At 46.5% G+C, this 15,230-nt stretch overlaps 1 protein-coding gene across 1 annotated transcript in view; it reads left to right on the top strand.

Moving 5' to 3' along the window:
* LOC107318451 (alpha-2-macroglobulin) overlaps window positions 1-12,457 on the top strand; it is a 34,559-nt gene extending 22,102 nt beyond the window's left edge. Inside the window, exons 18-36 of the mRNA XM_015872263.3 lie at window positions 381-507; window positions 776-1,004; window positions 1,277-1,403; window positions 2,039-2,160; window positions 3,477-3,528; window positions 4,345-4,428; window positions 4,840-5,016; window positions 5,481-5,565; window positions 6,538-6,694; window positions 7,018-7,092; window positions 7,876-8,041; window positions 8,401-8,624; window positions 9,192-9,410; window positions 9,689-9,816; window positions 10,174-10,264; window positions 11,044-11,112; window positions 11,560-11,662; window positions 11,831-11,872; window positions 12,282-12,457. Coding sequence (XP_015727749.2) covers window positions 381-507; window positions 776-1,004; window positions 1,277-1,403; window positions 2,039-2,160; window positions 3,477-3,528; window positions 4,345-4,428; window positions 4,840-5,016; window positions 5,481-5,565; window positions 6,538-6,694; window positions 7,018-7,092; window positions 7,876-8,041; window positions 8,401-8,624; window positions 9,192-9,410; window positions 9,689-9,816; window positions 10,174-10,264; window positions 11,044-11,112; window positions 11,560-11,662; window positions 11,831-11,872; window positions 12,282-12,307 — 2,303 coding nt within the window. The 3' untranslated portion in view covers window positions 12,308-12,457. The remainder of the gene's footprint in view (window positions 1-380; window positions 508-775; window positions 1,005-1,276; window positions 1,404-2,038; window positions 2,161-3,476; window positions 3,529-4,344; window positions 4,429-4,839; window positions 5,017-5,480; window positions 5,566-6,537; window positions 6,695-7,017; window positions 7,093-7,875; window positions 8,042-8,400; window positions 8,625-9,191; window positions 9,411-9,688; window positions 9,817-10,173; window positions 10,265-11,043; window positions 11,113-11,559; window positions 11,663-11,830; window positions 11,873-12,281) is intronic.
* Window positions 12,458-15,230: the final 2,773 nt, after the last annotated feature.

The raw sequence follows: 15,230 nt of genomic DNA, 5'->3' as shown, positions 1-15,230 counted from the left end.
CACCTGATTTCTTTAGTGCCATGGAAAGGTACTCTCAGTGGCCTCATTCCAATCAACTCATTTGGTGTTCCTGGATTTGCTGGCAGTGGAACAAGACTGATCATCCCCACAAAATCTCAGAAACTTTAGGAAATATTGAAATGACAGAAGAACAGTACATTCGTTTCCAGTGAGTTGATGTGAGGCTAAGACTGTAGTACACGGAATGCTCTGTTCAGTTCCAAATAGAGGCAGTTCAGAGTTTGAATCTGTGACTTTTTTCATGATCAAATTATCCAAGTTGTTATTTCAGTGTTATAACTTTATCAAAGAATAAACACTAACTGGAAACTTGATTAGAATGGAGTTTGACGTATCTTTTCCTGTAACAAATTTTATAGTCAGTGCATTGCAACTCCTTGATGAATCAGACTATGCGATGTTAGAAGGGATGGATGACGACAGTCCAAAGGAGACGATCCGGAAGTACTTCCCTGAAACATGGATTTGGGACATAGTTTCGGTGAAGTAAGTGTTTACAGGAATTGGGACAAAACCTCAGAAGACAGTTAAGCTTCAGTAAAAGTGTCATATTTTGGTGAGGGAATATTTTTGTAGATAGAGGGATTGTTCAAAGATGCTAAGTGCAGAATGTATTGGGAAAACGTGCAAAAACCAGCGCCCTTACCCAAGCTGGTCAGGAATTTCCTGTCAGTAGTTACTGTTCATTAGGCTGAGAAAAAAGATAGATGATCTCCAGAATACAACTGAAACCTTGCTCTCTGTCTCTCACCAGCTCTGAGGGAAATGCTGAACTAGATGTGACCATCCCTGATACCATCACTGAATGGAAAGCCAGCGCATTCTGCATGTCCCCAGACACAGGCTTTGGCCTGTCACCAACAGTGTCCGTCAGAGCCTTCCAGCCTTTCTTCATAGATCTCACTCTGCCTTATTCTGTAGTGCGTGGTGAGGCTTTCACACTGAAAGCCACTGTTTTCAACTACCTGAAAGCCTGCATCAGAGTAAGGAAGATTTAAATCCTTTTCCATATCTCTACCTCCTTGTATACTTTTTGCATGCACCTAGCCTTCTTGCATATCCCTGAGTAGCCGTAGGCCTCTCCATCCCAAAATTCTTGTGCTATACCTTCAACGTACTTGAAATGCTGGAATACAACTCCAGCTTCCTGCTCCTTTGCTGCAGAAGAAGTAGGCACTGCTGTTATTTCCTAGCACTCTGTGTTCTCCCTTTCTCTCAAGACCATTCCTTGATTCCACCTCTCTACAAATGGCAGGTCAGCGTGATTCTGGCTCAGTCTACTCAATTTCTGGCTACTCCAGTGGAAAAGGAGGAAGACTCTCATTGTCTCTGTGAGAACGGGAGGAAAACAGTGGCTTGGCTAGTGACGCCCAAATCTCTAGGTAAAAGTCAAAGAATGCTGAAAACTGCAGCACAGAAAACTGTGCTGTTCTCCCATTCTGTGACCTGAAGTCAGCACTACAGTTTCTTGGAAAATACTGCAGCTGCGTCTATCATCTGAGGTGTTGCAGAGGTGAAGCCTGGTAGACTTACAGTGTCTAAGGCCATGTCTAGCACTAAAAGAAACATCATCAAATCTTGCAGCCCTTGGGCAACATCTGCTGAAGTTACAGGCGTTGCTGGCTGGCAAGGACATTTTGTCAGCTCCATCCCTCTCAGAGATTAGACGATTGCCCTATGAGACTCTTGCAATTGGCTTTTCCTGTTGTTGCATGTTGTGATAGAAGTCATGGTGTGAATGCAGAGTAGCAGACTGCTAAACAGCATTGGGGCTAGTGAGTCCCACCACTTTGGTGCTCTTATATTCTGAGTAACAGCGCCAAAATATGGTAACCAGTTGGTGGTAGTGCATCTCACCTGCTCTAAGATTTGTTCTGATACAGATACCTGAGCTTCCGCGTGGGAAAGAATCTGGGTCCATCTGTGATGGGCCTTTAGGCTGAAAACTCCCGGAAATGGCAGCAGCTCCCCACTGCATGGTGCTGGTAGGCAGGATTGACTGACTTGTTTCCTCCAGGGCTGGTGGAGTTCTTGGTGAGCGCTGAGGCCCTGCAGAACCAGCAGCCATGTGGAAACACCATAGTGGAGACCCCTGAGAAAGGGCGGAAGGACACGGTCATCAGGCAGCTGCTGGTGGAGGTATGCGAGCTGTGTGCAGGGGAAGGCTGGAGCTGACTCACAAGCTAGACACATTTAACAGAGCTCTGTGTGATGAGAGCATGGTGTGATTGACACTGCGGCCTTACATTGTACTTTGCAGGAATGCATGAAGTCTGTAGGTTACCAGCTGTGCAACATATCTCCCTCTACCCTGTATTTTAAAACTTTCTCAACCCATACTGTAAAAGAACTCCTAGTCCAATTCACCCTTCCCCATATCTGCTTCATATTACCTCCTATTTCATAACACTGTCTTTACAGCTTGACGCAGTAGGCTTGCCCGTCATCACATGCTGTCTCTCTGTTAGTTGAGTAGCCAAGCAAACTGCCTGTTATGTTGAGTGTTATGCATCTTCGGTTGGGAACCAGGGTGAAGGTGGGGAATTTAAAGTACCTGTGAAAGTTAGATACCTGAATAACAGTCCCCTCTCCAAACTCTAGATACTATAACATAAACATGTTAAAATTTTATAGCTTATCTGTTTTCCATGGCCGATACAAGGTGGTATGGAATGAAACATTATGTGGTAGTACTGCATAGTTTATTATAGGAAGATGCTATGCCTTTGAACCATATGCACTTACATGTCAGATGTCATTTTGTCACATTGCTTCTCTGTAGCCATCTGTTGCATGGCAACAAAATACAGTGGAATACTGGTGGGAAAATTCAGCCTCTACTGCCATACCACCAACATCCCAACATAATGGACCAACCTTATAAAATAGGAGGCATTACTTTTGGGGCAGCCATAGTCATAGATTATTATGCCGAGTGCTGTAGCTTGACAGAAACATGTGATGTTCTTAACTTTTCTCGTAAAACAGCCCAATACTTGCCTGTGTTGTATCAATGGCGTCGACAGATATTACAGTGCGCAGTTTCCCTTTCTGTTCTCAGCAGATGTTTTTCCTCAGGTGTCAGCAGCACTACAGACAACTTCTGAGCAGACCTCTAGAGGTGCCTTGGACTTCTGCTAACAAAAGCACTTGCTGTAATGCTGCAGCCCTTTTATTGCATCTGTATGCCTCAGTGCCTACCGACAGTCCTGCACTTTTGTTGCTCTCCTTTTCCTGTTTTCCCACTTATTTAGGTTTATGGCTGTTTTATTTGGATTGATATTTCAGAGTTCATTCTTTATGTTTCAGGGAGTGTTTGTGACCATCTCTCCTCCTCCAGTTCATTCACTTTTCTCTTACTTATTCCTCTGCCCTTGTCAGGCATTTCTCATACACTTCTGTGTTTCCTTCTCAATAACTTCTCACTTCTCTTTTTTTCTTTCATCCCACCCAAGCCTGAAGGAGTTGAGAAGGAAACTGTTCAGAACTTCGTGCTCTGTTTAAAAGGTAAGTCGTTCCCTCCCTGTCCTCTCCATTTGTTTCTGTGTGGGTGACGTGCTTGGAGGAAGAAGATAGCACTGCCCAACGGTTTTCCAGATTGGCTGATGTTTTACAAATACCATTTTACAAATGGATATAAGGGTAATGAGAAAAGATGCCACTCTCTGAGTAAACCGCTACGTTATTCAAATTTCTTCAAAACTTATTCAAGCCAGATGTTGCTGGGATAGTCTTTCATAAAAGGCTACACAATGAGTTCTGAAATTTGTAAAATATACAAATGGGGAAGTTTGTGCTTGTACCGCTTGCACTTTTTTATTTGAATTCACTTTCTATTATGTGAAATATGGCTTATAACAATTATCTTTAGTATACTTAAGTAGTACTTGTAGTACTACTCGTTTCATAAGGGACAAGTCCTGGCTGACCAACCTTCTCTGGCCTTCTATCGTGGCACAACTGCCCAAAAAAGTGTGGTGCATGCCCTGTTCCTGGAGACATTCAAGGTCAGACTAGACCAGACTGTGAGCAACCTGATAGAGCTGTAGGTGTCCCGATTCGCTGCAGCGGAGTTGGACTAGATGACCTTTAATGATCCCTTCCAACTCAGTCACTCGTATGATTCTAGATAATCAGAACAGGACCCTTCACTTGGGATCCAGAGACATCTTTGTTTGTAGCAACGAATGAAGAGGAAACTTTTCTGATGTTGCACTGAAGCCTCTTCCATTACGTCTTTCCGATGTTCCATCCTCTGAAGGCCTCACGCCTTGCATTAAGCTTGGGACTGCACTGAAGCTGTTTCATCTTTGTTTCTCTCAGGAGAGTCTGTGAAAGAAAAGTTTTCTCTGTTGCTTCCGTCAGATGTGGTACAAGACTCAGGCAGAGCATATTTCTCAGTGCTAGGTGAGTGATCTGCCTAGGAAGGATGTGCTCGGAGAAAGAAATGTGCTGTTTCTGCCCATCTGCATGACTCTGTTGGCCTCCTACCTCTCACACAGATTCTTCTCCTGGTTCCAAGCGCACTTCATTCCTGCCTTTCATCTCTTCTGTCTTCTGTTCTTCTTGTTCCTCTTCCTGCATCTCATTCTGTTCTGGTGTCACTAATAGTGCCCAATCTGCTGACTTATTACCCTCCTTTTTTTTAAAATAAAATTTTTATTTATTGCCCCTGATGTTGCTTCAAGGTTTGTATCAGGATCATTATCAGTACAGATTTTTCCTCTGCTGTATCCCCTGTTTTTCTTTAGATCTCTCTGACTTTGGCAGCTAACATTGAATTTCATTAATATCCCTCTTGTATTCCCTGTTCCCTAGGTGACCTCATGGGCAGCGCCACAAAGAACCTGCACCAGCTACTCCAGATGCCGTTTGGTTGTGGCGAACAGAACATGGTCCTGTTTGCACCCAACATCTATGTCCTGGACTATCTGAACAAGACAGGACAGCTGAGTGAGGAGGTCAGATCCAAGGCCATTGGATACTTAGTGAGCGGTGAGTTGAATGTGACTTTTGCTTCTGCTCAGAACTTTTGCGGAACTTGTCTGGCTTGCTTCTGTCAGGTGCTGGCCAGATACGGAAAGACAGCTGGTCTCTTACTCAGGTGGTCTCTTCTGTGTGCCAGGGAAGCCCTTCCCAAGTCTTTTTTCTTTTCTCTGTTTCTTAAGCATTAAAGTTCCTAGGCGTTTCACCCACTTTTCTCTGCTCCTGAACAGAACTGGAATGCAGTGACCTGCTGCAGTGGCTTGTCCACTGTTGTTAATGTGTCCTGCCTGCCTTCTGAAGAAAGGCAGATACTACATCTTTTGCGGTATAAGCAGTATACGGTATTGGGAGTGTATTTACTAGGACAGGACCAACACGTTTCTCTGTTTTGCTGTTGCTGATGAAGCTGCTTTTCTCTTCTCCCCTGAGATGTTCAGCAGATGTTCTTTGAATATTGCTTTAACTCGTTGTAGGTTATCAGAGGCAGATGAACTACAAGCACCCAGATGGCTCTTACAGTACCTTTGGACCACGTTATGGCCAAGTGGGGAACACCTGGTGAGATTTCAGTGTCGTCTGTTCCTCCTCTGTGTGCTCTCTTTCTCAGCTACACAGCTATGACAAATACCACCTGATGGTAAATAAGAAATGCAGTTGTAGACTGCGTAGCTCAGACTTTTCTGAGCTGCTGCTGTCCCCATGCTGCTTCTGAAGTGAGGAAGGAGGTTGTGTCAGCCAGTTACATAGCTGAAGCATTTCCTCCCACCTTGTAGCTATCAGGACTATGATGGACAAGACAGACAGACAAAAACAAACCAGGAAAAAAGGGAGAAGGGATTTCACATCCCAAATGAAGAAAGCTGAAGAGTTGCAGTGGCAATTCCATTTCAGCTTTCAGCATTTTCAGGTTAAGGTAACGGTAAGAATGGATGATTTCATCACCTTGCTTTTGGTCTATGAAACCGTACTTGTGCCCTCAGAATAACTGGCCTCTCTACATGCCTCGTTTCTTTTTTCCAATAACTGCTTTGTAAATGCTCTTCTAACGTTTTGCACTTTATCCACATATGTGGAAATTCTGGGAAATCCCTGAAGCGTGGATACCTGGAGAGAGAGTCCTGCCAGCAGACCATGAGCTTCCATGGACTGATTCTTTCTTGCCATTCTGATCATTACTCTCATACAGATGTTGAGCTAATTGGCATGCAATACTCTACTTTTGGTTATTTATTTATTTATTCAAAACGTTTGTTTGGATACAGATTAGCAATCTTTGTGCTCAGAACCGTAGCCTCAATGCAACAGGATCATGGGGTTATGTGGGCCACAAGGCAGACAGGAAACCAAGGCAAGAAGCAGGGTTTGGGCAGATTCTTGGACGTGAAGATGTACTTCTTGTCTGACTAATTGACCTGCAGATGCCAGAGCCCCTTTTCCTTCTTCCAGACAAGTGACGTGCGCGTGTGCTCTGTCGAATGGGATGGATAGCAGGCCTGCACAAGGCCACTCACTGTTCTTTCTCCCTTACAGGCTCACAGCCTTTGTCCTGAAGTCCTTTGCCCAGGCCAGGTCTTACATCTTCATAGATGAAAAACACATCCAGGACGCTTTGATCTGGCTCAGTCAAAATCAGAAGGAGAACGGCTGCTTCCGCAGTTCTGGGACGCTCCTGAACAATGCCATGAAGGTAGCGTGTCTGCCTGGTTGGTTCTTAGTGGGGCTGGCACTTGATCCTAAATCAAATGGGTGCAGCTGAGCTTCTTGAGCACACAGGCCCCTGAGGAATTCCTATATCAGTGTCAAGAACTAAGGAGCCAGAGGGCGTTTTGTGTGACTGCTGTGACAAGAAGGAGAATCAAGGCAAATCATAAGTGGCACACTATGATCAGCAACAGGGAAGATACAAGCTAAGGGTCTACAATACAGAATAAAGTATATGCACAAGAATGGTAGAAAAATGAATATGAGAAAATATGTGGAATAAGCATCTGCTTTTATGTCTCCCTGCAGGGTGGAGTGAACGATGAGGTAACACTGGCAGCCTACATCACTATCGCACTGCTGGAGATTCCTCTGCCTGTAACTGTATGTGTCACCCAAGTCACAGCTGGTACTAATACCTGCCTCGCTAGACCCGTACAGATAATTAGGCAATTAGGACCCTACATATAATTTGAAAGATGAAGTTCTGTCTGGATATACTTTCTATCTGTTTAAGTCCAAGATGGACCGACACCTTTTCTCTCCTTTCCTCCCCTGTCCAATACTGTCACTTATACAAACATTTTTCTTCACCTTCTTCTAAGTTCTTTTCTGGAGTATCTTGCTTTTGCTCATTTTAAAGTACTCTGTGGATTAACAGTGAGTTAAATAATATTTAAATTTCAGAAATGTCCCAGATGGGTTTTCTACATTCATATAAAAAACAACAACAACAACAACAACAAAAACCAAACAGCTCCTTTTGTGTCAGACTTGTACATGTCTGTTAGTTGACTAGTATGGGCTTACTGTGCTGATGCAATGTGTAGTGCAGGGTAAGTCAGGCAGTGAATACTTCCATAGGCAGAAGAATTGGACCTTGCTTCAAACTTTCAATATCCAAAATCATTGAACTGCTGGCAAAAATCTTGGTCAGAAGATGTTTCAGAGAAAAGAAAGGTACAAAATAAAGAGCACTCTTTGGTTACTCATACGTCATGTAAGGAAGCAGACCTGGAGGGAAGGGGAAAACACAATGGTACAATATATATCATACACTGTGGTAGGGTTGTAAAAGGTCTGCAGGTACCATGCAGTTCCTGTTGTTCTAAGATGGACTTCAGTATGACATCTTGCTGCCTGGTCTTAGTGTCTCCATCTCCACAGCACTCGGTGGTGCGTAACGCTCTGTTCTGCCTGGAAACGGCAGGAAATGGGAAAGAAAACCACGTGTACACAGAGGCACTGCTGGCATATGCCTTTGCCCTGGCAGGGAAGGAGGAGAAACGGAAGGCGATCCTTGGCTCTCTTGAAAAGGAAGCCATCAAAAAGGGTGAGTGCTCTTGGTGGGACACTGCTTTCTTCCAGCCCACAGATCTTACCTCTACCTCTGATAAAATGGCTTTTGTTGGTAGGGAAATGGGAGCGTGGGATGGCTCCTGTGCATGGGGAAATGTGTAGGGAGACGAAATGCTTGTGCAGAGGGGTTGTGTTTTTGACAGCTCCCTGTGGGTGCCCAGTCCTACCCCTCTGTTCTGAGGGATTCATTCAGCCGTTTCATCCTCTAGGACAGGTACAAGCTGGGGGCTCTATCCTCCCCCCACTGGTCAGTAGCAGGTCAGTAACTCCTTTGCAAGAAACGGATACTAATTCCTTGCTGTCTTCTCTACATGCACCCGGCCTCCTGTGAAGATGGGTCTGTTCACTGGCAGCGGCCTGGGAAAGAGCCAGAAGCTGATCTCCCGTACTACCGCTACAGAGCTCCCTCTGCTGAAGTGGAGATGACGTCCTATGCGCTCCTTGCTCACCTCACCACACAGCCAGCACCTTCACAGGAGGAGCTATCGTCTGCATCTCTTATTACAAAGTGGATCATTGGTCAGCAGAATCCCAATGGAGGCTTCTCCTCCACCCAGGTAAGCAGCAGTTTCCCCCCTGTGACCTCCCGTATCGATATCAGGAGAGTGCGAGAGACCAAGGTGGGAGCGCATTGAGGTTAAGCCAAGTGGGGACTGTACCCCTGCATTATAGCATCTGCCACAGCTACCAGGTTCCCAAGGTGCTAGTATGTCAGGTAGCACCACAGGGAATGACTGGTATGTTGATTACATGACCTGGCTTATTTGACCCAGTGGGTGAGAATGCTAGTGACACAAATGGCACTGCAGTTTGGAGCTCCCACCATAGCTGGTGTGTGAATGCAGTTGCTGCTTTTCCTCGAGGAGAACAGGTAAAGGCCGCACAGAGCTTCACAACAGTTAGTTCAGGAATACGTGACTGCTGTGCAGAGGATGTGGGAAGAAAATGGAAGCCTGCAAAAGCTGGTCTTTCCATCTGAGCTTCTCTCTTAAGGCCAGAGAAAGTCAAGAATGGAGGAGAGGGTGCCTGCAGACAGCAAAGGGTGGGCTGTGGGAGAACAGGATGTGGAATGACCAACAGGGCTAACTAACCTGGCTATGGGTGTCGGGACCTGACTCTTGCAGGACACAGTTGTGGCTCTGCAAGCCCTCTCCCTGTACGGAGTTTCCACCTATGCCAAGAGCGGATCAGCTTCCAAAGTGACCCTGCACTCTGGAGGGGACTTCCAGCAAGACTTCCACGTGGATCCCTCAAACCGGCTGCTGCTCCAGCAGGTGCCTTTGCCCCAGGTGCCAGGGGAGTACAGCATAGAGGCGTCTGGCAAAGGATGCGTCTACGTGCAGGTGAGAGTGGTGGGGAAAGTGCCGTCCTAGGTGGAGAGCCCTTTCTCAGGCAGGAGTCAGGGGGAGGGTAGAAGGGATAAGGGAGAGGGAGAGGAGTGCAAGGGAAAGCTCTGGGAGAGACTGGAGTAGAGGACCTGTGTGGAGAATGGAGCGGGAGGGAAAGAGCCTTGACTGTTGGGGGCTGTGAGAATGGGGAAGGGAGAGAGCTGGGCAGGCAGATGATGATCTCTTTTACGTGCTGAGAACGCATACACACACATCTGCTGTCTCTCCCGTAGACAAGCCTGAAGTACAACGTGCAGCCCAAGCAGGAGAGCGCACCCTTCCTGCTGCTTGTACACACGAGCCCAGAGACATGTGAGGATGCCAAGGCTCATAAGGTCTTTGACATAGGCATAAACGTCAGGTGAGTCCGTGTTTGGTTTGAGCCCTCCTGAGTAGCCAAGGGAGCTGGAGGAGGTCTGTTGGTGCAGGGTGAGCCAGTCTGGAAGGGGCAGGGAGGCCCGCTGGAAGGTGGGCTGGAAGCAGCTGGGCTGGGAGGAGAGGATGTGGAGGCAGGAGATGTCCTCTAGGGGAGAAGTTGTGCAGGGAGCAAAGAGCTGGGCTAACGAGGGATGGCACTGCTGACAAGGAAAATTTGATGGGCTGGAGAAGGAGGTGCTGGCTCGATAGGAAGTGGTGAGGTGTCCAGTGTTACAGGAAAAGTGGAAGTGCCCCAGATTTGACGCGATGTGCTCTGAATCTCTGTGGCTTGGTTCCTTAGTTACAAGGGTGAGCGCAACGTCTCCAACATGGTGATTATCGATGTGAAAATGCTGTCGGGATTCATCCCTGTCAAGTCCTCAGTGAGGAAGGTAGGAGCCCGTGTGAATTGTTTGTCTGAGGATACCTGTCCTTTCAATTTATCACCCAAACTGCATTTAGTTTCTCCTTTATTTTTAAGAAATCTTGCAGGTCTCTGTGTCTTTACTAAGGGGCTATAGTACTGGCATCATCTTGATCCTGCCTTTGTCATCTACACACGTGATGCGTGTGCAGTACTTTTCCTTTCACACCTGACTGGAGGCCAGTACTGCGCGACCAATCTGTGTGAAACAGACTGTGTCTTTTTTTTTTTTGTTTGGACAGACGATGGCTTATCTCTGAGTTCAGATACCTGGCTGAAATCATTGTCCATATGTATCACATTCAAAAGCAATACTGGTTTCTTTTCCTTCGGCTGATCTTACCCTGTGGTTTATAGCTTGTCTTGTAATTGTTTAAGCCTCTGGTCCCTTTTTGAGATGTTGAGCAAGTGTGTTGCCCTGGAAAAGAGGCAGAGATGATAAGACACTGCAGAACTAGCAAGCCTGAAAGAACGTATTGTCATTGAATCCTCCCACTGCTGTGTTTGGACCAGTGATCAGCCCCTGCTGGAGCTGCGTAGTACTTAATCTGCCAGGCTGTTGAAGGGAAGACCCAGGGACCATTAGTGCCTAATGGTGCACCAAGGAGTCGGTTCCACAGCGCAGACCTAGTCATTGCTGTCAGTACTCCTGGTGCTTTATCCAAAGTGTGTCCCATCCATTGGGCTGTGAAAGCGGCACGAGCAGACCACCCTCAATATAATAACAGTTTTGTCTTGTTTCTACAGCTGGCACACCACCAAGGTATTGAGCGTACAGAGTTGAGTACCAACCATGTCTTAGTGTATCTGGAAAAGGTGAGTCTCTGTTTGGGGATGGGATGGGACAGAAAAACACAAGCGTTGGGGACATTTGGCCAGCCAAGGCAAAAGACTTGGGTCTCAAAACTGTCTTGGGACTGATTAAAAATAGGAATGAATCTTATACTGACTTTTGCTGACATCAGAAGGTGCCGGTACCTTCCTCACAGCCCTCAATATGTTTTTCCTCTGGGCCTGCATACAGATCAGCCTTCCCCTGCCCTGCCCACCAGACACAAGCTCCCCCAGTGTGCAGAATGGCCCCAGGGTTTCCCCCCTTGTCTCTCAGCCAGACCTGCTGATGGACACACTCACATGCACACACGCCCAGAGCCCGGTGCTGGCAGCAAGAGCACTGGTAGCGAGCGTTCAGTGAGGAGACAGCAGGAGAGACCAGGGCAGGCAGAGAGCAAGCACTGAGCCTCCATCACTTCCTTTTCCCAGCTGAGCAACATAACCGTGAGCTTCTCCTTCACGGTGGAGCGGGACATCCGTGTGCAGAGCCTGAAGCCAGCTCAGGTGAAGGTGTACGATTACTATGAGACAGGTAAGTGTGGGGCTGAGGGTGTCCCAGGGACTGACTGTGGGGAGCTGGATTCATGGAGGTGCCTGGGAGCTATGCGAACCCACAGCTGTCCCTGGCACTTGTCCCTCTGCACTCCTGGTAGAGGGACCTCTGACAATCCTGCTCTCTCTCTTTGCTTCTATTTTTCAGACGAATTTGCCATACAGGAGTACAGTGCTCCCTGCACCACAGGTAGGGTACCTAGGATCAAATGTCCTATCGCAAATTATTTTGAACAGAAGCCTTTTGCAAACCTTAGTTTTTTTCAGCCTACATATAGTCTCTGAGCTCATCTTTACCATGCCTACAGCAGGCTTGAGTCATACCGTAGTACAGAGGGGGAAAATTATGCTGGCCACTCCATGTCATATTTCATTTTATTCACTGAGACTGGGAATCCCGATGTTATTGCCCTAAGTCACACAGAGACACTTGACTTTTCCTTCACATGTTTCACACTGTATGAATAAGACTGAAGTCTTCCTTGGGACGGAACACCGTGCTCAGCCTTTGCATATACAGAACACAGAGAAGTCATCCGGGGTTCTGGGTATCACTTCACCGGGAATTCTCTCTCACTCTGTCCTTTCCCCACCTGCAGACAAATCTGAACCGGGAAATGCCTGAAGAATACATCTGAGCCCTGATGGATCAGCTGACTTGTTTCTGCTGTTAGTAGTCTACCTTAATGTGTCCTCGAAAATGTTACATGTGAGGATATGTCAACGCCAAAACAGAGCAATACAATACAAATAAATAAAGTCGTGATCCTCCCCATCTGCCTCTGGCCTTATTTTTTGTTAGCATTACTCATCTCTCTTCCCGTCCACGTTTTGGTGCAGTGCTCGGAGGTTTAGATAGAGCCTTCCATGCTAAGACAGTGTTTGGCAAGTCCTTGGGAATACCAGAAGGTAGGCAGCTTTGGGCAGTGAGAGGGCATGTCATCATGCTTGCCGGTTCTTTAGGAGGAATGGGATTTCCACCTAATCCATTATGCATCATCTCCCTGCCTATAAATGCAAGTGTTCTCTGTGATATAATTAATTGCTGGACATAAGCCTCCCTTCATATACCTCCTCTCATTCCATAGTGAAATGGGTTCTACGCAATAGGAGGACAGCATAGAACTTGTTCTGTCCGGTTCACAGGGCAGGCCAGAGAGAAATGGCAGGAAGACTTGTGAAGGAAAGTCTGGTACTGAAGACATTACCTACTGGTTTCTAAACAGCTGAAGTGTAATCACGGCAGACTTGTGAACTTATCAGCATCGTTATTTGGAATTACAATCAAGAACTACATGATGGGAATAACCAGGTTAGGAGATGAGCTGCTGGAAAATGGAAGGTCCTAGGTGTTCCAGTACAGCCTCTGATTACAGAGCCCAGAACAGAACACATCCTCACCAGGACAGAGTAATTCTCTAGGATGATCCTCCCTCAACTTCCTGGCCACTCTCTTAATGCACAACAGAATACCATCAGCCTTCTTAGCACTGAGGCACACTGTTGGCTCATGGCCAACCATGGTCCTTCCCCTTTCCAGCAGGTCATCCCCTAACCTGGTTACTCCTATCCAGGTAATGCACCCTACACTTGCTCTTGATGGACCTTGTAAGATTCGTCTTAGCTCAACTCCCCAGTCTGTCCAGGTCTTGTTGAATGGCACCACAGCCATCTGGTATGTTAGCCACTTCTCCCAACTTTGTATTGGCAGCAAACCCATACGGTTCTGTGATTCTGTAATTGGAGGTTGTTGTGGAGATGCAAATTTCTCTTTGATATTCTAAGCTACATATGTAACTTAGAAGAGGTTAGACTGGAGATGTGGTTAAGCGCCTACCAGAGAGCAACTCAATCATTGAGTGGTTTCTTAGCCAGGGAAGAGAAACTTCTTTCCATTGATTAGTCAATATCCTTAAAGTCTCAGAAAATTCGGATAATGATTTTTTTACCATAGAAAAAGCTGGGAGTTATGCCCAGTCTTCACTTTTGAAGTGGTCGGAATTTGGCCATTTTATGAACTCCTTTTTATAGGCTTCCTTTAGGTACTGAGAAGCTGCTATGAGGTCACCAGTTGGTCTTTCTAAGTCCTGTCCCTAATTCTAATCCACAGGCTCTTAACTTGTTCTTGACTGTTCCTCAGAAGGAGAAACCTAAATAACATGGTTCTCCTTCTACATTAGCTGACATTCTCTGCCGAACTCCAGTATCTCCACATATTATAAACACATCTAGATTTAAAAAATGTATGTCTGGAGCGGATCAGTGGCTAATGCCATGGGTAAACAGAATTCCAGGGTATTTGTCACATTAGCCCAAGTTACCCATAGACTGGCCCGAGGGTCAATCCTGTGAATTGCTGATACTCCTATCAGGAGGCCCAACTGGACCAGCATGGTGCCAGGGATGTGGTTTTGTCCATCACTCTGGGACCCAGAGTGGCTGATGATCAGTGGAAACAAAGGCATAACCTCATCCCATGAATAATAACAATACCAGCCCTTTCCAAACCTTAGTGAGGGACCTGGATAGACTGGATCGATGGGCCAAAGTTAATGGCATGAGCTTCAATAGGACCAAGTGTTGGGTCCTGCATTTTGGCCACAACAACTCCAGGCAACCCTACAGGCTTGGGGAGGAGTGGCTGGAAAGCTGCCTGATGGAAAGGGACCTTGGTGTGCTGATGGACAGTCGGCTGAATATAAGCCAGCAGTGTGCCCAGGAGGTCAAGAGGGCCAATGGCATCTTGGCTTGTATCAGGAATGGTGTGGTGAGCAGGACTAGGGAAGTCATCCTGCCCCTGTACTCGGCATTGATGAGGCCACACCTTGAGTACTGTGTTCGGTTTTGGGCACCTCAGCAAAGGAAAGACACGGAGGTACTGGAGCAGGTTCAGAGAAGGGCAGTGAGGCTTGTGAAGGGCTTGAAGAATCAACCCTATGAGGAGAGGCTGAGGAGGCTGGGGCTCTTTAGTCTGGGGAAAAGGAAGCTGAGGGGAGACCTTATTGTCCTCTTCCAATATCTGAAAGGTGCTTACAGTGAGAGTGGGGCAAGTCTCTTCTCACTGTTAACAAGTGATAGGACTAGTGGAAATGGCCTCAACTTGTGCCAAGGTATGTTTACATTGAATGTTAGGAAAAACTTCTTTACAGAAAGGGTAGTTAAGTACTGGAATGGGCTCCCCAGGGAGGTGGTTGAATCTCCATCCCTGGATGTGTTTAAGAGCCATTTGGATGTGGTGCTCAGGGATATGATTTAGCAGAGGGTTATTAGAGTTAGGGTATGGTTAGGCTGTGGTTGGACTTGATGATCTTCGAGGTCTTTTCCAATCTGGGTAGTTCTATGATTCTATGATTCTGGTTGTTGGATAGTGATACAGCACTGAAACCCCTTAGGTAGCTGTGTATCTGTCCACCAAATCTTGGTGGTATACTACAATGGGAGGATCTGCACTATAGCCCTGAATATTCAGGAAATGTGGTGAAAATAGTGTCGTATTGAGTTTCTCCTACAGGTCCTGTATTTCCAGGTATTTCTCTATCTGCCCCTTC

This window comes from Coturnix japonica, chromosome 1 (genome assembly GCF_054131305.1).
Source record: "Coturnix japonica strain WE chromosome 1, WE-NBRP24, whole genome shotgun sequence".
Lineage (NCBI taxonomy): Eukaryota > Metazoa > Chordata > Aves > Galliformes > Phasianidae > Coturnix > Coturnix japonica.
The sequence above is the reverse complement of the archived record's forward strand: the minus strand, read 5'-3'. Positions and strand labels throughout refer to the sequence as shown.